Below are 22,544 nucleotides of genomic sequence, written 5' to 3'. Positions count from 1 at the left end.
ATACTTAGTTCTCTCAAATGGGAAAAGACTCCTTCTGAAGATCACTAGAACTGTGTACATCTCTGGGACTCTGACATTCATAGGGCAGAAAAAGTTAAGTCTAAACAAACTACAGCATGTTGCTCAAATTCCTTTTCCAACCAAAAGGTTCAAGATTGGTTTAAAATTCGAAAACTTTTCTATCTGTGAGTTACAGTTAGCGGAAATCTAACCACTGCCATAGATGTTGTTTAGAAACATTAGGTTAAGATCCTGCCATGTTTGGTCTTGAATCTGCTCACAATTTATCACAGAGAGCTGTCCAGGTTTGGCTTGTAAAACCCCTGCTGTTGTTTAGATAGATAAAGAAGTGAGAATGAGAGAGAAACAGAGAGAGAGAGAGAGAGAGAGAGATAAAGAAAAAGGAGAGAGACAAAGAGAGAGGAAAGTGAGATAAAGTGAGATCTACGTGTAACTTCATACAACATTCACAACTCCTCCAATATTGCCCTGTTGAGACAATTAAACCATCTGGAAATGGTTGTTAGTCATAAACAGGCACGTTTTCCAGCTTATAGATGCTGTATAATCACCTAAGCACCCGGCATACTACACTGCCAAATCCACAGTAAGCTTGGCCACCACATTGGAGAGTAATGCTAAGAATAGACTATCCCCTTCAGCCCCAGCGGATATATGATTCTGAAATGTTAATGCGAGTAACTTCATCCAACCTTCCATTCAGAGTATAGAGTCTTTCAAATACATTGGAGTCCCACAGACTGTCATACGCTACCCTCCCTAATCTCTGCTCTGTAGATGCCACTCTGGCATACTCACCAATCATTCTCTGTATTATTCCAGTGTCATAAGGGACACAGGTTAAGATCTGGAATGTGCACCATTTCCCCACAGGAAGTGCAGCGGGGACCGCTGCAGAACCACAGTTCCCCACCCAGATCCCACCATCGCACGCAGGGCTGGAGAAAGGGGAACGGAGACCCTATAAACTTTGGGATGAATTCTTCTACGACTCAAAGAGTTACACTTCTGAGTTACAGTCAAAAGAAAAAGACCAATAGTTCCAAATATAGTGAGTTTTTTTTTAATTCAGAAAGCACATCATATTTGATATATCTGGCTTATATTTTCATTTTAAAAAGAATTTTTAACATAAGTGTACTTATCTGTCTTCTAGAAAGCTATCTAATGAAACGTTGATACAGACAAGTTATTTCACCGCATGACATATGTCAATCAATGTTTCTGTAAGCAGCACTTGGACATTTACACAGGTCTTAACATCAAATTTATAGTGGATATTTATGATATTGTACATACTTTTCTGATACATAAATTATCAAAAAATCTATAAAAATAAAACAGGTTGCTTATGTAGTACAAATGGCTTGATAGCAGACTGTATATTGTCACAGGGATTTTCATCTCATTGGCACAGGTCATCTATGTGAATTCTGAAGTAGTGTGACGTTATTATTCCACAGTTTTCCTGTTTTAGTATGTGTCTGTTGAAGCAGCCTCCTATTCCCTGTCTTCAACCTGAGACATTTAAAAAACAGACATGTGCGCATGCACATGCACGTGCACGTAGGCCTACAAACACAAACACACACACATAGACACACACATGTAAGGTAAAACATATATACATGGCATTCACTGACACTGGCACAAAGAAAGACAAGCATGCACGCACGCACCCCCCCCCCCCCCCCACACACACACACACACACACACAATCATATCACACACACAACCACATCACACACACAGTCTCTCTGACCTAACACTTGTGAGCACTCGTCTGGCACACAAAACAGACAGTCATTTCATTAAAAGCCTCTGTGGGGGCTCGTCCCAGCCAGCAGAGAGAGTCCCACGTCCAACATGTGCGCCCTCTCTGAACAGTACTCTCCATCTACTGTACCTACTCAAACCCCCTTCATACACTTCTTTACAAAATTACATTGGAAAATACCAAAAAGCTTGCTTTATACGAAGCTTTCCAAAAGCTTCACTTCAGTTAATTCAAGTGGTGACAATCAATACTGAGTTTGGATATAGTGCTGTAGCTCAAATTTACAAAAGGTTCCTCATATCGAAAAAAAAAAAAAAAAACATCCTTCCTTTAATCCAGGAATTTGTTATTTTTTTGTTAGTGTGTTTGTGTGTCAGGCACACAGTAGTAGCACAGTCTCCATGCTTGGCTGCCAAAGACCAGAGAGGGCTTGTGCACCACAGTTCCACAGCACAGCTGTCTTCTCACCCTCTCACTTCACTTCAGAGGTCTATCCATAGCATGACTTGCCAAACTGCACTGTCAGCTATCATTTACCCGTTGTCTGTTATAGCAGGGTGACTGAAGAAACCAAATCGGATGGAATAAAATTCCCTAGGCAAGAAGGAGATAGGGGTGCTCCCCGAACTCCTCCACATTCAAAAGTCAGATGAGATGGTGAGCCACATGGACATAGTTGACTGGATGTCTCTGCTTCTTTCCAATGTAAGCTTTTCACAGTTCCGATTTGGTCTGAACCATGACAATTAAGATATTTGTGTGCCAGTCAACATAATGGATTAGACAATCTTCTCCAGTTTTGGCCAGTCATTATAGTGATCAGTTCAAGATGTGGCGCCAGGCATAGGGACCTCTATGCCATGGTCAGATGGTTGCTCCTCTCTCTGATGTCTGCAGGTGGACTGATGTCCTTCTTCACAGGGGTGGGAGGTAGAGCACAGCTCCTACCTTTGGGCTTGAAGAGGTCTGACACAAAGAATACCTGCGTGGAGGAACAGATCATAAAAGATAACATAAAAAAAGAGAACATAAAAGATCTGAAAGAAAACTCGACCCCGAAAATCACGACATCTGGAGACGACACATTGTAGACACTGTGTGTTACAGTCGTAAGGTGGGGCAGCTGTGTAACTTGCCAGATCTGGATCAAATGAACGAAATAACGGAATGTTTACGAGCGACATTTACAACTGAACCCAATGCTAAGCATGCCAAGCACGGTGGGCCACTTACGATGCAGTAGGCCACCAGGGCTCCCTGGGTGAAGCCTGCCAGGATGTCAGTGGGGTGGTGCTTGTGGTCAGAGACACGGGACAAGCCGGTGTAGAAAGACATCATGATGAGGGTGAACTGGGTGAGAGGCCGGAGGAGACGGGCACCGCGCCAGGTGAAACGCGACTGGAGGTAGAACTGGGTCGGTGTGGGAGAGAGGGGTCGGATGAATACAAAAGGACAGGTACAGGCAGGTGTGTGTGGGGGATTAAAAAGCACTAACTCACCACCAGATACAGCATTGTGTACATGGAGAAGGATGCATGTCCTGAGAAAAAGGACTTCCTGAGGACAACAGATATCAAACAATATTGAGACCATCATCATCAATACATCCACACAGACATCTCATCAGTCCGACTGCACTGTGTACTGTAATACCTGGCCTCCTGGACTTTGCTCTCAGGTCCCTGGCACTGGTATTCTGTGATGTATCCCAGGGAACAGTTGATGGTGGAGAAGTCTGGCTTGCAAACATCTAGGAAGTGAGGCCGCATGCGCCCCACCGACACCTTGGCGATGTCTGTGAACGACTGGCTGATGGCACAGCCGAAGATGAACACGCCCACTTGCTTGTAAAGGGCGGAGATGTAGGGGTTCCCCACAAAGGACTTGGAGCCCTGGTTTAGACAGTGGATCCTATAGCTCTCTCCTATCACAATCTGACCAGAAGGGAAGCAACATCAGTCCTACTGCACGTTGTCAACGGTTTCATTTTCTCCACAGTACTGTGTACACTGCAGACACACTACTCCTGTTAACCTCTACTGTGTTTCCTTTCCTTGTCTTAGTGAGAGTGGCGAGCCACTCTTATGCAATAATAAAAAGGGAGACATCTGAATTGTGTGATCTTAAAATATTTGTGGAGGAAAGAAATAAGAGTACATCGGTTTGAATAGGAGTTTCTGTTTGTCTACAAGTCCCATGTACAGTATATTTGAAAAGATCACAAAAAAGAGTACATGGGCACAGTAAATCGATATGGCTGAGAATGGTTTAGGATTATTGTGAAAGGGCACATGCAAAAGGTTTCAGTAAGTGGATAAATAAACCAATGTCTGAGTTCTATGATTGACATGCCGGGCATACTTAGGGGGGCCATGGATACCATAACTCACTACAGCTGTTCAAACTCAGATGCCTTCCACACCCCCTCTAGGCTGCAAGCAACTGGCAACTGGACAAGGGGTAGAAAGAAGAGTAGCTGGAGGAGAGGAGAAGAGAGAAAGGATGAGTGAGAGGATGGGAGAGAAGGAGAGAGAGAGGAGAGAGAGGAAATGGGAAGAGAGTGGGGGAGAGAGGAGAGGAAAAGGGGAGGTAAGGGGTTGATAGAAATGTAGATAGAAAGAAAGACAGAAAGAAGGAAGGAAAGGGAGTCCAGGGAAGAGAGGGAGAGAGAGAGTGTGAGGAGAGGGAAGGAGAGAGAGGGGAAGAAACGAAGTGAGGAGAAGAGAGAGAACAAGAAGGAGGGTGGGGGAAGGCACTTGTGGTTTTAATCAAGAGAAAAGCTGAGCTAGGCGACGTGTCTGATTTTGGTTGCCAGACTCTGTCAGTCGGGCAGTCAGACGCACATTGGGGGCACGTTTGTTTTCCACCAAGTCGGTTCACATTCTACACGGCTCTGATTTCACAAGGGATGTCAGGGGGTTTTCTTTGGTATCTCAGTTTCATCGGACATTCTTGTCAGAGGGGGCAGCACACAATCCCGGTCTCATTTCAAGAAACACATCGAGGGGAAAGTCCTTTAGGAGATTTAACAAGCTGATAGCAGGCGTGTTTTTCCTCCACCGTCGAGGCCTTTAGAGCCGGGCTGATCCAGCCCAGCTGCTTTCACGGGAGAGAGAGAATACATCTGGATCTCGTTTCGTAAGAAGATAAACTATGTGAATGAGTGAGGCAGCCCTTCAGAAGGGGTAACTGTTACTGTGTCTCTCAGACATATTCATGGGAGAAAAAGGTTGTCTCGCGGCTTGTCTCATAAAAAGCCTGTCGTTCCACAAATGATCATGCGTGTACCCATACACTCAATTAGGTTTTTTTCCTCTTTCTTCCTAGAAAGTCTCTGTAATGCCTACTCTAAGAGGTGTGGTCTTTAAGCTAGCTCCTCTCAGCCTTATCCAAGTCAGCAGAGCGTTAAATGGCCTACTGCTAGTTTCCCCAAACTAAAAAAGATAAATGCGCGCCAAAAGACCTGAGGGTGAAAACATGGAATTTAAAGTCACGTTTATAAAAATGAATCATTTGGAAAAGGGAGCTCTTCTTCTCTGCCTCCACCACAATCCTGCCCCATCTGTTACTGTGTTTGAACAAGCAACCATCGCGTCAACCATAATAACACAGGACCAGTGAGCTCTTTCTCACCAGGAAAACCCAAGTGGCCTCAACTGCCTCAACCATCCGAGTATATCTGCTCTCTCCAGGATGGAGGGAGTCCTACCATCAGCAGACCGACACTCTTCTCTCCTGGTTGTCGTCCTGGTAGACGACTCTCTAATCTGACGCAGCTTTCCTAAATACAATAACCATCTGAACCATCTTAAGATCCCCAATCAGTATTCCTCTCAACAAGAACATGCTGGAATGCTGCTGAGAAGCTTTTATCAGTGGGTCCAAACTTACTAACCTTGCTATTACAGACCCAGCGCGTAAACAAGTCAGTCTGTTTTATCGGTCAATGTGTCATGGTAAAACATGTATTAAGTAAATAGTTATATTTACATTTTAATATTAATAAAAGCAATATTTTCACTTCACTGGAAGAAAACGCAAATTCTGAATTGAATGAATTTGACGACTTTACCTACAATTGAGAGGGAATGTTCTCACTGTACTTACCTTTCAACATCCCCTCATGTGATTATTAAACATTACAACGTATGCTAACACAACATTAGTAGACACACAGGTGGTTGTGGTGATGCAGATGGGGGGAGGCACATTGCTGAAACGTGAGAAAATGGTCAGGTGAGGTGATATTAGTGAGGTGACTTACAGAGAGGATGGTAATAAGAATGCCAGCAGCACAAAGCACAGCGTCGCTAATGGTGTCTCCCCTTTTGGCCGGGTACTTGATGGACTCATCGTTGCAGTAAAACCCACGGCGGTAGGGCTGAACAGCACTAGTCTCTATGATGAGGAAAGGCAGGCCGGCTATGTGGGAAAGCAGTGAGGCAGGGAGAGGAGGAACAAGAAAGAGTGGGAGTGTAGGAGAGAGAGAGACAGAGACAGAGACAGACAGAGAGAGAGAGAGAGAGGTCAATCATAGGTTACATGGGAGAGTTCCCAGTGCACAGTACAGGCCAGTCAGGGAACATTATGACCATGCTTATTTCACCCTCTCGCCATTCTAGTGATTTCACTGAATATCCAGTTACTTGTCATTGCCTTCCCAGATTTGAGCCTTATGTTGAAATCATTTGAAGTAGGCAAAGCATTTTGCATACAAACTAAATCTTAAACAAATTAGTTCCCATTGTGTTCTTTGTTCATTTATGCAAATCAACAAATCTATTAGGCAGATTGATTGATGCAGAGGTTCACTTGGTCATTGGTCATGCCAGCATATGTTCCCTGGCTATCCTCTCCAGCTGTGCCACACTGAAACTTACGGAGGCCACTGGCACAGTCATTCCCACGGTAACCAGGGCTACAGTGGGCACCGTGCTGTTTTTATAGGACAGGCTGATGCTGCTGTCGTCACAGAAGAAGCCTCTCTGGTATGGCGGGTAGGGCCACTTATGCAGAGAGACACCGATGAGCATCACTGCACACACAGACACAGAAGACCTGACGTCAGCCGTGCAGTGTCAAAAAACACCCGTACGCAGTACACACACATAAACACACGTAAACACACATACACTGCCACATATACAGAAATGAAACACACACATACACAACACACACAAGCATACACACGCATAATGACAAAGCCCCAAGAGTAACTGCCTCCAATGACTGTAACACCCAAAAAGTAAAATAAACAACATAAAAACGCTGTGGAAAGGCAGCCAAGAAGACACCTGATTTGTCATTGTTAAAAACTGTAGAGAGCCCATTAGGCTTAGAATAACACAGACCAACATCAAACAGAGTGAGTTAGCACACAAGAAAAGCTGGGAAGGAATCCATGGCCAATTACTAATGTGGAAATAACATGGAGCTACCAGCCTCTTTTTCTGGTATGCCGTCCAAAGGCCAACTTTCAGATGTCTAAAGAGTGTTTCAGTCCAATCAGTTTAGTGTCTCTTGACACGTGGAGGTCAAAATAATAATAGGAAAAAATTGGCGGAGTGAGAATGCAAGCCAAAAGACATGCTTCATTTCCTTTAGCAGAAACACCAAAAGAGAACATCAAATAAAAGTGGAAAAGTGGGACCCAAGAGACGTCTATCTCCAACTGACAGCATTTATGAAACACCCTTTAAAGATCACGTCAAAGCAGTGTTTAACTGATGTGGGACCTTTGATGTCCCCCCCCTTGAGTAATTCTGAAATGCAAACACAGACAAAAATAAACATCTGCTCTACTCTCCCTCTCTGGCTCTCTGGTGTATTGAGGAGGTCAGCTCAGGATGCTGGTGGGTGGTGCTGAGGGGAACATGGGGATACTTGGGGGATATTGATGTCTTCAAATCAAATGTCAACAAGAGCCTGTGTTGATTGGCTCGCTATGTGTCCCCTCCCATTCCAGCTCAGAACTGGCTGGCCTTTGAAGGCCCAGCTGGGATGGGTTCAGGTTACAGGCGGAGAGCTCTTCCTGATGGAAAAGACAGACCAACGCGCCCCTTCATTCACATGCCAAAGGATTCATATTTTTTACGTGACTGTTTTCATACCGACAAGCCATACAAACACCCCTGACTGAGCAACAATATGCTCGGCGGCTGATGTTAAGAAGGAGGGTCAGCCGTATCAGAATTCAAGCTCGGGCAAAATCCTATAAGTGCACCCAATCCTTCATGTCTGATCAGTTTCGACCCAGGCTTGCCCCTGCGGAGGGAGGGGCCCTGTGCTCACACACAGCTCTGGCCTTGGCAGCTCTCCTCCGGCCTGCCTGCCTGGCTGCTGATGTAGGCCAGTGGAAAAAGACTGATCTGGAGGCTCAGCACTGGATGTGCAAAGCGTTAACCCTGGAGTCCTGACCTTACCGTGCAGCCTTTAAACACGATGACAGTCTGCGAGCCAACACAGGGGCCAGGAGCACCAGAAAGGGAGGGAGAGGGTACAAGGGGCTGATCCCTTTAAGAAAGCCTGTAGCAGCTGATGGGGAGCAAATTCTCCCAGCGTAACTGGAGACGTGGCGTGGTCTGTTATTCCCTGAGAATCAGCTTGCCCTTCTGCCCTGACCTCCCTCTCACGCCATCCCGTCAGCGCAGCATCAGCATTCTGCAAGGCATCTTGGGATTTCCCTTCTTTGCCTCTTCCTCTCTTCCCGCTCCTCAGCGCGCGGGGGGGGGGGCGATGCCCCCCTGCCAACAACAACACAGGCCAGGACGCGTATGTCTAACGCATTAGCTCACTTGAGCCCAAAGAAAACAGAGATGGTAAACATTCCTAATCCTACATGGCTGGAGTGAGAAGGGAGTTTTCTTTTTCACCAGTATCACATTATTGGTGGTCTCATCCTGTTCAGAGTGTTTTTCTTAACGCGTGCTGAGAAGGACCAGTAGAACCAAACAGATGTGATGAGTTGGTGAGGAAACACATAGAGTGTGTGCTTTCTCTAACTGAAAATAGCAGCAGTCAAGTTATCCTCAGGTTCAAAATCTTGAAACGTGCCATTCGTCTTGCCTTTAGTGTTTAGGGTCTTCATTCCACTATAGAAATTACAATCATTGCCGCGGGCAAATAGAACCTAGTATGGAATTATATTCCACTATGATTTGAGGTATTTGTCAAAACACTCACTACTAAAATAAACAGACACACATTTTCCACTTTTGCCCTCTCTCTCTGGCATATAAATGTATACACATTGAAGGGAGTCGCACTGTATACACAGATGCAGTTGTTTTTACTCGCACCCTTGTGTGCATGGCAGTAGCTCCCACACAAACTGCTCCCTGTCTATCTGGTCTGCTGCAAACTCTGCTCCTATGCCCTCATGGTTCCCCTGCTCGGATTAAGGGGAGGGAGAAAGGTGTAAATCTCATGCACAGAATTATGCTTGTTAAAAAATCATTTTAAACATTATGCCATCTATTTATTTATGTACCACAGAAAAAGCTATCCAGTTTGCCTGATTAAGCTCTCTAAAGCTCTATGGTGAGAATGGAAATGCTAAATAGGGACATTATGTGGAGACCAGCTCCTAAACATTAAGCCCACCTGCAACGACTTACTAGTAAACTAATCCCCCAACACTTAGCCCAGGAACAGAAAAAACAGCCCTAATACCAGCACAGTGGAAAAGGCCAGAGCTACATGAATCAGTTCAATCAATACTAGGAAACAGATCTGCAGGATTCTCTTGGTCCTGATGATTGGTGGTGTCTCGGCATGGAGGGATTGCTGTGAGAACCCAGTCTGGGAGAATAGGACGCTAGTAATTACTCTAGCATGCACCCACTATTTCCTCCTTGAGGTCACTCCCTTTAGACCACATCTTTAGCCAGCAAAACACTGTGGGTTTGTTGACAGGCATTTGCTGTGGGAAGGTACACACACGTACGGTGAAACACCCTCTGCGTGGAAAACATGCTTTTTAATCAAAACACCAGTTTTGGAGACCTTCTGAAGATCTGCATTTTAATCTTTGATATTTAAATGTGTTGATCAAAATACATACAAGCAGTGTGTTTCTTATAGACATCAACTGGGAGAAGCTTAAGGACCTGTCACATTATGAGAATACACTACTTAATTACAACATGGCCTTTATGAAAATAATTCACTGTATATACCATATGTGGCATGGTGACAAAGACAACGATATCAAAAAGTAAGCATTCATATGATACAACACAGAAGCATTGAAAGGAATTATGACAAGCCATCTGGGGACTTCAGTCCAAGTAGAAGAATGAGTGCAGAAACACACAAACCAGAATACAGAACTTTGGCTGAACATATGGTTGACCTTTTAACCACTTTCCTTTAATTACTCCACACACACATTTTGCCAGATGTGTCTTCAAGTGAATTCCTGGCTTGACCGTCAGGAAAGAATGTTAGACATTCTGGAAAATATTAAAAGAGCCTAAACAGAATTACAGGTATGGGTGGAGACCCAAGAAATATTCTTTCTTGGAGCAATTTACCAATTACCTTTCTCCTTTGTCAGAGGATTATTGTTGCACAGGGGACGAAAGTATTTAACAATAATGTGAAGGCTACAATCGTGTATGTAAATATTCTAAATGTTATCTGAATAATAGGAAAACAAAATAATTACATTATATTTTCTGTTAACATTCATTTTCTTCAATTTCATGACTTGTGAATGTTTCTGTCCAATATGATAACCTGATGATACTCATTACCATCCACATATCAGGATAAGTTGTATGCTAACCAAACCAATTAACTTCAATAATTATTTCTGATCATTCAGTACCTTTATGTGCCTTCTCCAAGGTATAATCATGCCTGAACATTTAACACGCATCGTTTTAGTAGTGTAGGCACTTACCTAAAAACAAACAAAATAGATCCACACCGACCAGTAACTTTCTCCTGGTGTTGTTTTTGCAGTTATTATTCAAGGTAGAACTTCCTCCATTCCTGCTTTCGGGTGCCATCGTTTTTTCATATATTAAACAGCGTTGCATTTATAAGGATGTGACTACTTTAAGGGGGGGAAAAGGAAAAAAATCAAGCAATGATTAACGCTGTCATGAAGCTCGCGTAAATAGCTGGGCTGATAAAACTGAATAAAATATGTTGTTTGCTAAGGGGTGATTCAGTCAAAAGACTGGTCGTCAAACGATTTTGTGCTTTCCTCAAATACCGTTAGCGCGTTTACTCTAAGCTCATCAGGTCCGTTTGTTCTGCTCACTCCTCTAGTCTTCCAAGATGTACTTCCCCACTCCTCTTTTGCCTGCCTCCGCCTTCCTTAACGAACGCCTTCCATATTCCACTCTGAAACTCCACATAAGCCTACACCGTAGCTCTGGCTTCACGATTAACATCTTAAATGGTGTAACACAAGTTATTCGTCATATCCAAATTACAGAAGTACATTTTACCCAATAATAACATTCACAGCTGAACAAGAAAAAAAACGATTACGATTTTAGTTGATTAAACGAATTTATTGAAATCGACACTTAAGTACTAGAGAGCTCAGAAAATGTTATCAATCCAACAATCCACAAAACATGTAGGCTAACAATTCCACCAAGGTGCTAGTGAATGGTGACGAAACACTGGTCCTTATACAGTATAGTGCAGGTAAATCTCATTGTGCATGAACAGGGACCCACTACTGGAGGCAAGACAACTGTGTAGAACAGTACAACTGAAAATACTACTAGGATAACTTCACCAAACATCCAGAAACACACAAAACAAATCTTTAACACTGGAGAAAACCACAGGTTTACAGTTCACAATAGCTAATATTACTCCCAAAGACATCATGTCAAGTACATCACAGGTAGGACTACAAAGTTACTATCAATCACACAGAACATTCTGGAAAGACCTTCCTCATAGCGTTGTGAACATCTTATCTTACCAAAGAAAGTGTTCATCTTTAATGATAAAGAAGCATCTATACATCACTGGGGTACTATACATTACTGAGGTAGAGAGAGAGGGATCTGTGTGTGTGTACGGTTTAGCCTACTTGCATCACTGGCTCTGCCTTTGTGAAGCTCTAGGGAAGAAACAGATGTCAGGCAATAGTAAGACTTCAGTTCTGTGTTCTCTTTTGACACCAGATGATTTAACTGTTGATTAGAACCCTGAACAAGAACACAGGATGTAGTCCAAAACACAGTTGAATGGGACTACCATTTGCAATGTCATGATTTTGTTTGTGTATAGAGAAATAGTAGGCGATATCAAGTGACGAGTTTCCTGATGAGTACTAAACAGGCATCCTGTACCTCAGACTAGTTGCCAATAATCATAGAGTGTCTGCATAGAGCTCTGGAGGGGGGAGGAGTGCCACATCCACAGGGAAGTCAACCTCCTGATCCCTGGTACAGGACAGGGTAACATGGGGAGCATCAGTCTTGGTCAGTTTGAAACAGTATCATGTCTGAAAGGAGAGATCTACACCTGGTGCTATACAAGATGCATTTCGTCTTACAACTGTCTAAACAAAACTTCTATATAACACGGCTCAGTCCACCCACTGAGACAGCACACGCAACACTCACAAGTAAGTCAGTTCTTCAACAGCAAATGGGAAACCTGTAGAAGGACAGGAGCAGACTGCATGACTCATCTTTACATACACCATAAATGATCAAATAGGATTTCATACAGTATGTGCCGCATCCCTCACCCAATGAAGACTGACTTAGAACCATTTGAGTGTGCCGTGTTTGAGTGCATGCAAGCGTGTGCACACCAAACGGTGACATACACACAGAACAATCAGTGATGTGGACTTACTTGGGTTTTTGCTTCGTGTTAGAAAATTGGTTAAAATAGGAAACAGGAACACAAAACGACACAGTATGAAATAATGAAAAGTGGCAACCGACCTTATGATCAGGTCTCTGTTAAAGCAACACAGATACTAAGCAAAGTAAAGAGAAAACACGACTGTACTTTGTGCAGGTTTGCTCTCCATTTTCGGCAAGGTCACTGAAGTTGTCTTTTTTGTGCTGAAAGAAGACGGCTAACTTCTGGAGAGCCTCATGTCTGGTTGTAGCATTGGGATGTAGAGACTGACTGACAACATCTTTTTTTTTTTTGCATAACTAATCATCCTATGTCATACAATATTGGCTAAACCATCAATCACACCATATCATGTGGAATATAAAGGATAATTTCAGAATACGTTTTTTTTTAATGATCATGGCCAAAATGAATATGTATTTAGACTTACTGTGTATGTTGGTCCTCAAGGATGGGATCACTGACAATATGCTGGGCACTGGCATGGGCAGAGACTACCAGCAGGAAAACAGAGGAACGAGAGAGAAAATTAGAGATTAGGAAGGAAGTAATCTTACAGGCACATAAAAACATCCACCTGCTTCATCTTCCATGTCAACCATTTAAGAAATGCCTGAAAGTCAGCTTGATATGTAAAGCATAAAAAACAAATCTTCCACTTCAAAAGAAGGTCAAATGCGGTACTCACGCATCTCAGGCATGGAGATGGTCCGGTTGTGAGTGCTGTGGAAACGAGAGCATGGCTGCGTTCAAATCAGTTCTCATTCATCTTATTTATTTAACGCCGTTTCATCCTCTCTTCTAGCCCCCCCCCCCCCCCCCCCCCCAGTGTTTTAAGTCTTACCGGCTTTCAGTGTTGGAAATGGACAGGGTCTCATCCTCACCTGTCCACTCCTCACTGTCATCTGTGACTGAGTGAAACACATTGAGGACATTAGAAAAAGCATGAAACACATGTTTAAAACTGAGGTCTGACTGAGTAACAATACACTGCGAAGAATTCCTTCAAAATCAAAATAACATGTTCATATGGCCAACAGATGATTAAGATTGATGTTATTAAAATGATATGCCGCATAGTGCTTTCCAAGTGTGGGCTCATCTTCAAGGTGCTTCTGTTCTTTGGAAGTGTTTTGGACATTGATGCAAATACGCTGGCATAATGAAGAGGACTCACAACTGCTAGTGTGCAAGGGGGGATGATTAAAAGATCTGTGAAGCATAGAAGGAGAGCGAGAACCTGGTTACAAACAAAAACAAGTTTAAGGCAGTGCAAACATGTCGTGCAGGTGAGATGTGGAGGAGTGCAGGGGGCACCTGCTCTCGATGCTGATGCTATCTCCTTCTGGAGCAGCTCTTCCTGCAGCCTGAGAGGCCTTCTTCCCCAGTTCCAACATTTCCTTTATATTCAGCTCCACATTCATCACTGATATGTAGCCATCTGGAAAGTCCAAGTGTGACAAGAAGGAGATCACCGAACTATATAACTGTGGAATGCCATAACACACATCCATGTCTTTCCAGAAAAAAAGTAACCTATGCTTCTCAAACGTACACTTGTGGTTGTTGTCTCTGGCCAGCCATTTGCCTTTGGGACAGCTGGTGGTTCGGATGATGCTGACTGTTTCACCGCTCTTCACCAGCAGGTCGTTCTTGCGGACCTTACTAGCCACCATTACCTTAGCGTGGTACAAAGGCTCCTCCTTCCCAGTTATCTAGAAGACAGAAGACGCAGATCACAGTGGACAATGTTTATCTATGGTTTTGAAAATTCTAATAAAAGCGTAGAACCCAAAATGGAGGCCACATTGGAGACAGAAGTTGTAAGGCGATGTTTTTGAATGAAATAATCCAAAACAACTGGTATAGGTGAATGATTGCCAAGACTACAAAATGATCTTCGTTCAAATCATGTTGCTCAATAAGATAGGTCTAAACCTACAAACTAAAACCAGAAATTGTCTTATGACCCTTAGATAAGCAGACATGGAAACATTTCTATTGGGGAAAAGTAAATGAAAGCATTTCTTAGACCTGCTGGAGCGGTATTCTTACTTTGAACTTCTTCTTCATTTCATTTTCTTTCTTTTCCCTCTCCTTTAGTTCCTTCCTCTCCTTTTCAAGACGGTGCTTCTCTTTCTTCTTCTGCTCTTTGTCATCATGGTTCTCAAGACAATGTCGCTCTTTACTAAAAAGATTATACTTTTCAACAGCAGCCTACACATCATGTTTAGTAATTAAACAGCTGCGGTAGAGATGACACTCACCTGTGTACATGTGCATGATTTGAAAGACTGTGTTGTCTAGGAATACTAGACCTGTAAAGTGGCAGTAGATCATAGTATCAGCAACTCAAAATCCTGCCTGTTTATTGTCAAAGATAGAACGAAGGACCATTGCTGAGAACTACCATACCGTGCATGCCGAGGCCGAAGATTCATGCGAAGTTCTTCCTTCTTCAAACAAAAAGGGCAAGAAAAAAAAAACTGAAAGTTATCAACAAATATAATTCAAACCTCAAAATTATACAATTCACTTTACCTCTGGATGGGAAACAGCATATGGATCTATGAAATAAGTAAAATGCTGGGTGAGATTAAGTAACACATTTCGTACTGGGAGTGAATGACTTGTTGCCTTGCTTACTCTTTGGACTGCTTCTGCGCTTGCGGGAGTTCTGACCGGTGATGAACTTGTTGATGTTTTCAACATCCTCGTACACATTGTTACAGGCTTCGTAGTAATTCTCTTCTTGACAGACACTACAGAAGGCAGAACAAGGGTGAATATTAGTGGTGAACTCAACTGACATCTTTCATGTGATAAAAGAACAACATGAGGAAATCTCGCAAGTTTCATGCCGCTCATTTTGGCTGTGGTTGAACTTGCCCAATCAAGACATGCTCTGAACCATGATCTGATGACTCAGTGGCTGAAGGCTCATCAGACACAAGCTCAGCGCCAACCATTTCAGGCTCTAGAACAGGAGATGGGAATGCCTCATTTTTAACCTCGACCTCAAGGACTGGTGAATGTGGAAGAACCAAAGGTTTAGGAAGGATTTCAGTGTCATGGAGGAATGGAGGTTCTGGCAGGATTGGAGGATCTGGACACATCAAGTTGTAGTTGTTAAGGCTCAATGCCTGCAGATCTAAACTTGCCAGTTCCAAAGTCTCACACACCGGCAAGTCTTCAAAATCTAGAATTCCAAAGCCAAGTGGAGCTGGAATTTCAGGGCTTCCATGATCTTTGGACTCAAATTCCAGAGAAGTTATACCAAGAGTGGTGTCTTCTATATTTTCCACCTCTGAATTTTCAAAGTCTGGAAATTCTGGAGCATGAAGATCAGGCTTGATGATAGATGACTCCTTGGGCTCAGATTTGTGAAATGCAACATGCTCAACTTCTGGTGGAATTTCTGAAAGCAGATACAAACATATGCTCAGCATTAACAACGTCAATATGACATGCCATTACAGATGACTGAAATTAAAGCCAATCATTTTGCCAAACAAGAACACAATAAAAAAAAATATATATACAGTAATGTACCTTTGTCCATAGCCGTGGTTAGCTGGTATTGGCTGAGATCTACGCATGGTGGTCTTGGAGGCTTCACTGGTAAATACTCTGAACAGGCCAAGACAGGTAGAGGCTTTCTTGGAGGTTGAGGGGGAGGTTCATGAGACATCACAGGCAGAAGAGCCACAGGATCCCGGGAAGACTGTCTTTTGAAAGTAGTTTCTCGTCCTACAGGCACAGCAGAAAAAAGTGACTTTACGGAAGTAGAACTACTTGATACCATTGTAACCAAACTCGCCGACTTAAAAATACAAAAATAAGCTGCCAAAAGTATGAATCAAACACTGTGACAAAAGGTACAATGTATACTGAAATGTTTATAAAATGGACAATGCAGCAGTATTCTTACCTATCTTACTGTGTGAATAGCCGTTCATCTTTGAAAAAGGACGGGCGGCAACAAAGGCAATGTGTGGGAGACAGACTGGATGAGGGTGAGGGAGTTCCGCCTCAGGATGTTTCCCCGTCACAACAGAGTTACTCTCTGGGAGGAGGACTCCATTGGACCGCAAGCTCTTAGACCGAGTAGACAACAAAAGTTTCCGGGGCAAAAACCTTTTCCTAACTTTCTCCAGTGAGTACAGTTGGTCGAAGAACTGGGTTCCCCCAGCCCCAGGTAAAGAGTCCCCACCTGGATCAGCAAACGGGGGGGTGACGGTCTGGTCTGGACTGGAAGGTGGCCTTTCTGTGGTGGAACGGTCCCCATGAGGAGAGACTCCATCTTCTGTTTTCTGTTTCTCCTCCCCCAGAGTTTTGGTGGTAGGCTCAGCACATACTTGATCTTTGCTTGTTTCCTCAACAACATTAAAGGCTTTGGTCGAATTGAAGGGAAGCAGAATGTCCCTCTTGTTGCCCTTCATTGGGTGCGGTGCTCCTTCTAAATAGTCTGTGTCAGTTTTCTTCTCTTTAGGCAGTACAGGCAGCACTAGAGGCATGTGTCTGTCTCTGAAGGACTGCTTCGATGTGCTCTCCAATCCAACATTCTGTTGTGGAGGGGAGGTGCGAAGGAAGTGTGGGGGGAAAGAGATGGGGCGTTTGCCCAGAAAACCTTTGGTTCCATCCCTAAAAATGACCCGGGGGACCACAGGTGTCTTGTTCTCCACTGCCGAATGCATGGAGGTCACCAGAGGTCCACAGTGACCTCCAGGGGGTGGTAGGCGTATTGGCTTCTGAGCAATAGCAGGTCTGTTCATGGATTGGGCCAGAGCTGCTTCCTCTTGAAACTTTGCCCTTAGAGCTCTAAAGTTAATTGGTCCGTCCTGATTACCAACAAATACAAATAAAGCTGTTTTACAGTATAAAAAAGCCTACATATTATTTCATGTAGTGTATGTTGTATGACTTAAATCCATAACTATTTTCATAACATGACAAAGGTGGAATTCCGCAAAATCACGTGGATCATTTACCAATCGGAACTGCAAACTCTAGCTAGTAGGCAATTCCAGAACTCACTTACTTGCTCCATTTTTACTTTTCGTTTTTATCCATTGACATTCGACGTCTTTTACGCATTCATTCTTCAGATATCACTAAATCATGTCGGCGGTGTTGCAGGCCCTAGATCAAATGATTTGCTGTTAGCTGACTATCGTGTCGGGTATTTACCTCTAAAATGCAAACAATTGTAAGATACCGCCTCTAAACACCCGCGCACGCAACCTCACGCAGTGATGGGGGCGGGTTATGAAGCTTTTATAATTGTCACGGTCGCGCTTGTGCTCTTTTCACGTAATATTTAAAGATTATAGTTTATATTGTATTTTAAGTGAGCGAAATGTATGTACTGATTTAGAATTGCAAATCAGTTTCTACACTCTGTTTAACAATGAGTGCAGACGTCCGAACTCAGACACCGAAGATCACAATGTTCACACACTATCCCTGTTGTCACCTTTTAAAACAGCAATTATAGTTTACATATAATTACTGCTTCAAAGTATTTTCCACTTCTATTGTAGCCTACAGAACACCATAATTTCAGCTGGTAAAACACCTGATCCCATGAGCCTGACTACCTGCACCAATGAAGCTGACCACGTTCTAGAATTGATCTCTACTGTGGAGCGGGGGCGGATCGATGAGCAAAGGGCTGTGATCATTACGGGAATGCATTTCTCAACAACTGTAGCCAACTATGTTTACCTTCAATTAATAATTCACCCTAGTCTTGTGGTCAGTGACACTGCTACTAACTGTTCTCCAGGATGACAAGAAGTGCATGATATTTTAGTATCAGAAAACGTCCAGCGAGGATGATAATCATCTTCAATATGGGCAATAAACTAATGTGTGGCCTTTTGGGGTTTTATATCCTGCTATCTCTTATATTCTTTGTGGAGTCGATAAAGAACCATTGGAACTCAACTGAAAACAGGTAAGCCTAGCACTCCAGTTACATAAACATAGATCCCACTTTATTGAATCCAACTGGGCTGTTATGATTCATTTGAATTCTTAAGGATTTTTATTTATCAGAGGGTCATTAAGAGTATCCAGAGATATCAGCAGACCAGATCCCATCGACTGTGTGATGCAAAGGTGGTCATCATGGAGTTCTTGTAACTCTTGCACAGTTAAGCAGGTGAATTTGACCCATTTCAGAGTCCCATTTCATTAATATTGACTTTAATTAGTCCTGTCCAATATTTATTTACATGACTTCCCGAACATACAAAAATGTATATGACCTCAGAGGGCTTTGTATATGATCTAAAGAGCATATGGTCCTCCATGCCAGCATCGTTTTCGCAACTTGGAGAAACCCTCTCAGTTTGGTGGGAGTGCATGTCTTGGAGTTCAGTGGGAGATGCTGAACTGTCCAGAAACAAAGGAAAAGTGTATGGTGCCAGACTTTTGTGAAAACGGTTTTGGATGCAGCGAATCAGGCAAGTTACTGAACTAGCTTTTTCAGTAGAACCAAATCCTGCTGCTGGGTGTGTGCATGTGTGCAAATGAATGACTGTGTCTATGCTCTATCTTTCCTCAGATCGCTGCATCAGCAATGATCTTCGCTGTAACGGTGAAGATGACTGTGATGACTGGAGTGATGAGGCTGACTGTGGAGAGGTTAAGATAAGAGAGGACAAATGTTCCACACTCATACCCATCCCTGGAGCTAAAAAAGGTTCCCAAGGGTAAGACGTAATGAATAGAAGCATCTGGAAAAGAACACCTTCAAGTGTGGATGAATAAATACTGCAAATTGATATACCGTAAACTGTATACAGTCTACTAGAATATCCTTTTGTTTGATTTGTTTCAGCTATAATATCTTGCAAGGAGATTTTGTTGAAAACGCTCTTGACCCAGAGTACTTTGGTGGACTCTGCGAATATGTCTACAATGGGGAATGGAGGAAATTCAAATATGAATCATTCTGTGAAAATCTCAGTTACAATGAAGACGAGAAAAACTATCGGAAACCCTACAATTATCATAGTTACCGTTTTTTGGTACAGCATATTCCTGCTTTATCAGAAACCAAGTGCTCTGTTAGTCTCTTTGTATGAATCTATCAGAACATTTATTGTGTGTTTTGTGTTATCATAGGCTCAGGCCACTTCAGAAGGTTCCAATGAGTACTACGAAGACATGTCTCAATTAATAAAAGCGATGAAAACAGATGATTCAGGCCACGTTGGGGTAACCGTTGGAGTGCAGTATGTGGAAGTGGGAGTATCAGCAAGCCTAGGTGTCAAGATGCTAAAAAATCTGACACAGTATGCCAGCAAGGTAAATCCATGCAAATCAACAGTTGACAGCTGCTGTTCAGATGGAAGTATACTCTGGGGAGAAAAAGAACTAAAACTGTCCATCCAGCCGACGTATGATGTAACTCCGTTGGAATCACATGTTCTTGGCTCTTCTCCGATGCTCAGGATGTGGGGTTTGTCAGGCTGGTGTCCAGGGTGCAGACGGCCAGGTTCAAGATGCGCAGCTCTGGTCTGATGCTCAGCACGCGAATGCTCTCAGCACTGCTAGACCTTCCAACAGAGTATGACTTTGGCCAGTACTCCCAATTCCTGAACACCTTCGGGACACACTATGTCACCCAGGGGACCATGGGAGGCACCTTGGAATATGTTGCAGTCACTGACAAAAAAGCCATGGAAAAAATAGGTAATTTTTATTGCATTTCTTTTATTCTAGAAAGGCTTATTTCCGACAATGTCTGTGTCTGCGGTGTAGTAGCTTATTAGCTCTTAGCTGTGCCAATAGTGAAAGGGTCGGAAGAGCTATCAAAATGTCTTATCTTTAGGAAGGTATTCTACTTATAGAAAATTCTATTGAGTGTCTATGATAACCTTTGCCTTTCATATTTTCCATAGAAAAAAATGGTTTAGACATCGCAGGCTGCCTTGGTGCTTCTTTTGGCTTAGCTGGTCCCCTGGGGGGAAATGTGGAGGGTGAACTCAAAGTGAGAGGAGAAGTCTGTCATTCCCATGGAACATTTGACTCAGGTTTGAATATTTTGACATATATATATTTGTCTGCTTACAGAATTTGCACCAGAAGTCCATTTTTGAAAGTAGTCTATCTAAAAAAAGAGCTTGAATTATTAATCTCTTACTGTACCACAGTACGCAAAAAGGAATCAAGTTTTATTCAAGACATATTCACGGAGGTAAAGGGGGGAACAACAGAGACTACTGGGGGCCTGTTGTTCATCCGGGATCCAGATACCTACAGGAAGTGGGGGGAAACGCTCAAGTACAACCCTACTCTTATCAACTACGAGGTATACGAAAGTATAGCTCTGTCACCCACACACACAAAACGTAAAGAGGCTACAGAGATTGATCCCATGAACATCATTCTAGTTCTTTAGATTAGCTGTATAGTTCATACTTATCTGCTTCTGTTGCCTTAATGAGACTGATCCATTGGTTTGATTACAGGGGGTAAGACAAATCCAGTGCATAAACGTATTTACAAATAGTTATTTACCCCTCCCCCCTGCTCTACTTCACAGCTCATGCCCATCTATGAGTTGGTGCGTTTAAGCACAGCAGCACCCCAAGCAGGCAATCGCATTGCCCACCTGAGGAGTGCCTTGGACGCGTATCTACTGGAGTTCAACTCCTGTCGCTGTGCCCCCTGCAAGTACAATGGCATCCCTGTATTCATACAGTCCAAATGTAGCTGTCTCTGCAAGCAGGGTTACAGTGGAGATGCCTGCGAGGAGACTCTCAGAAAAAGTGAGGGCCTCAATGAGTTTGACTTGGAGATTAGCACTCTTACCGTCGTTAATACTTCAAATAACCTCTCATCAAATGTACAGCATTCTTACATTGTACCATTGGGAGAGAAAAAAAGCAGTTTTGATAGAATTACAAAAACGATCAGTGTTTATTTGGTGACATTAACGCCACAAACCAACGTCTCACCTTCTGATAGATTCTGTCACAGACGGGTCCTGGAGCTGCTGGAGTTCCTGGTCATCCTGCCAGTCAGGGAAGATGAGCCGTACGCGGGCCTGTAACAACCCTCCTCCAGACAGGGGCGCCGCCTGCCTGGGCTCCCCCTCTCAGACTCGAAACTGCTAATCCGCCAGTGCTGGGTGTAACCATGTAAGAATTCGAGAGATACCAGGCACATCTGTACCCTAGGAAGCCAAGTTCTGATGGTGATAGTGATGACTGTCCTAAATAAAAACAACTCTGCTGTAATGTTGCCTTTTTATTGATTTGAGTTGCCTCCTAAATGATCACTGATGATATTTCTTGCGCACATGGGCAAGGAACCATTGTGGTAATAGAATTGTTATCATAAAAAGTGTCACAAAAAGTAAAAGTCACACACTTGATATTTTGGAGTTTTGCGTCTTTTTTATTTGGAATCTTAGGTTAACCATTACCACGTGTGGGACATTGTTCAACAGCTTAAGTTAAAGCCTGCAGAAGGTCCTGTTTTTTAAAACTGCGGGGACACTCATCAGCAGTTGAATGACTCATTCGCCAGGCCCCAGCAGGCCGCACCATCTTGGCTAGGCGCTGGGTTGTTACATTGGCGGGTCCGGGACTTCGTCCTCCCACTGCAGGACGACCACGATCCCCAGCAGCTCCAGCTACCATCTATGGCTATTTCTGTCAGGGTCAATGTCACATGTATAGTCAGTCCACCAAAAGGATGCACAGACGGACACACTAGAAAAAGGGAAGGGAGACGGGTGTTTGCTAACCTGCCGGACGCAGGGAAATCTCACAGGACAGCCCTCTGTAGCCAGACGGACACACACACTCACACCTTGTGCCTGGTGGGCAGTGCAGAAGATAAAGTCAGCATTACCCCAAAACACTCAGAAGCTGTG

At 43.4% G+C, this 22,544-nt stretch overlaps 4 protein-coding genes across 11 annotated transcripts in view; 1 reads left to right on the top strand and 3 right to left on the bottom strand.

The window, feature by feature from the left end:
• Positions 1-1,061: 1,061 nt before the first annotated feature.
• Positions 1,062-11,084, bottom strand: LOC134036033 (phospholipid phosphatase 3-like). Of its 2 annotated transcripts, none has more exons than XM_062480741.1 (6): positions 10,704-11,084; positions 6,679-6,833; positions 3,452-3,732; positions 3,298-3,355; positions 3,032-3,208; positions 1,062-2,780 (listed from the first exon to the last, which is right to left on the bottom strand). In XM_062480741.1, the coding sequence occupies exons 1-6, from the start codon at positions 10,840-10,842 to the stop codon at positions 2,652-2,654; spliced, it is 939 nt and encodes a 312-aa protein (XP_062336725.1). In that variant the 5' UTR covers positions 10,843-11,084; the 3' UTR covers positions 1,062-2,651. The 2 variants fall into 2 exon arrangements, with proteins under 2 accessions (XP_062336725.1, XP_062336724.1); XM_062480740.1 differs by lacking the exon at positions 6,679-6,833 and adding an exon at positions 6,063-6,220.
• A 230-nt stretch (positions 11,085-11,314) lies between these two features.
• si:ch211-188c16.1 (uncharacterized protein LOC562677 homolog) lies at positions 11,315-18,310 on the bottom strand. 7 transcript variants are annotated; one of them, XR_009932419.1, is made up of 19 exons: positions 17,687-18,310; positions 16,581-17,490; positions 16,202-16,399; positions 15,518-16,067; positions 15,296-15,411; positions 15,191-15,216; positions 15,065-15,105; positions 14,917-14,967; positions 14,705-14,837; positions 14,205-14,364; positions 13,967-14,090; positions 13,827-13,861; positions 13,494-13,560; positions 13,338-13,372; positions 13,080-13,146; positions 12,797-12,889; positions 12,400-12,648; positions 12,124-12,216; positions 11,315-11,891 (listed from the first exon to the last, which is right to left on the bottom strand). XR_009932419.1 is itself a non-coding variant. In XM_062481392.1 (18 exons), exons 1-17 carry the CDS (start codon positions 17,697-17,699, stop codon positions 12,415-12,417), a joined length of 2,634 nt encoding a protein of 877 aa, XP_062337376.1. In that variant the 5' UTR covers positions 17,700-18,168; the 3' UTR covers positions 11,315-12,216; positions 12,400-12,414. The 7 variants fall into 7 exon arrangements, 1 of the variants encoding a protein (XP_062337376.1); XR_009932414.1 differs by having other exon boundaries at positions 17,691-18,308; XR_009932415.1 differs by having other exon boundaries at positions 13,080-13,143; positions 17,691-18,173.
• On the top strand, positions 18,302-21,903 carry c8a (complement component 8, alpha polypeptide). The gene is made up of 11 exons (XM_062481398.1): positions 18,302-18,608; positions 18,710-18,815; positions 18,972-19,119; positions 19,221-19,368; positions 19,497-19,686; positions 19,784-19,966; positions 20,113-20,353; positions 20,563-20,694; positions 20,815-20,972; positions 21,207-21,432; positions 21,632-21,903. Exons 1-11 carry the CDS (start codon positions 18,487-18,489, stop codon positions 21,778-21,780), a joined length of 1,803 nt encoding a protein of 600 aa, XP_062337382.1. The 5' UTR covers positions 18,302-18,486; the 3' UTR covers positions 21,781-21,903.
• The window catches only part of LOC134036566 (complement component C8 beta chain-like), a 34,723-nt gene continuing 34,077 nt past the window's right edge, over positions 21,899-22,544 (bottom strand). Inside the window, exons 24-25 of the mRNA XM_062481564.1 lie at positions 22,416-22,487; positions 21,899-22,320 (exon numbers count right to left, since the gene is read on the bottom strand). Coding sequence (XP_062337548.1) covers positions 22,169-22,320; positions 22,416-22,487 — 224 coding nt within the window. The 3' untranslated portion in view covers positions 21,899-22,168. The remainder of the gene's footprint in view (positions 22,321-22,415; positions 22,488-22,544) is intronic.

Source organism: Osmerus eperlanus, chromosome 16 (assembly GCF_963692335.1).
Source record: "Osmerus eperlanus chromosome 16, fOsmEpe2.1, whole genome shotgun sequence".
NCBI classification, from domain to species: domain Eukaryota; kingdom Metazoa; phylum Chordata; class Actinopteri; order Osmeriformes; family Osmeridae; genus Osmerus; species Osmerus eperlanus.
Note: the sequence above shows the minus strand (reverse complement) of the source record. Positions and strands in the feature narration are given on the sequence as shown.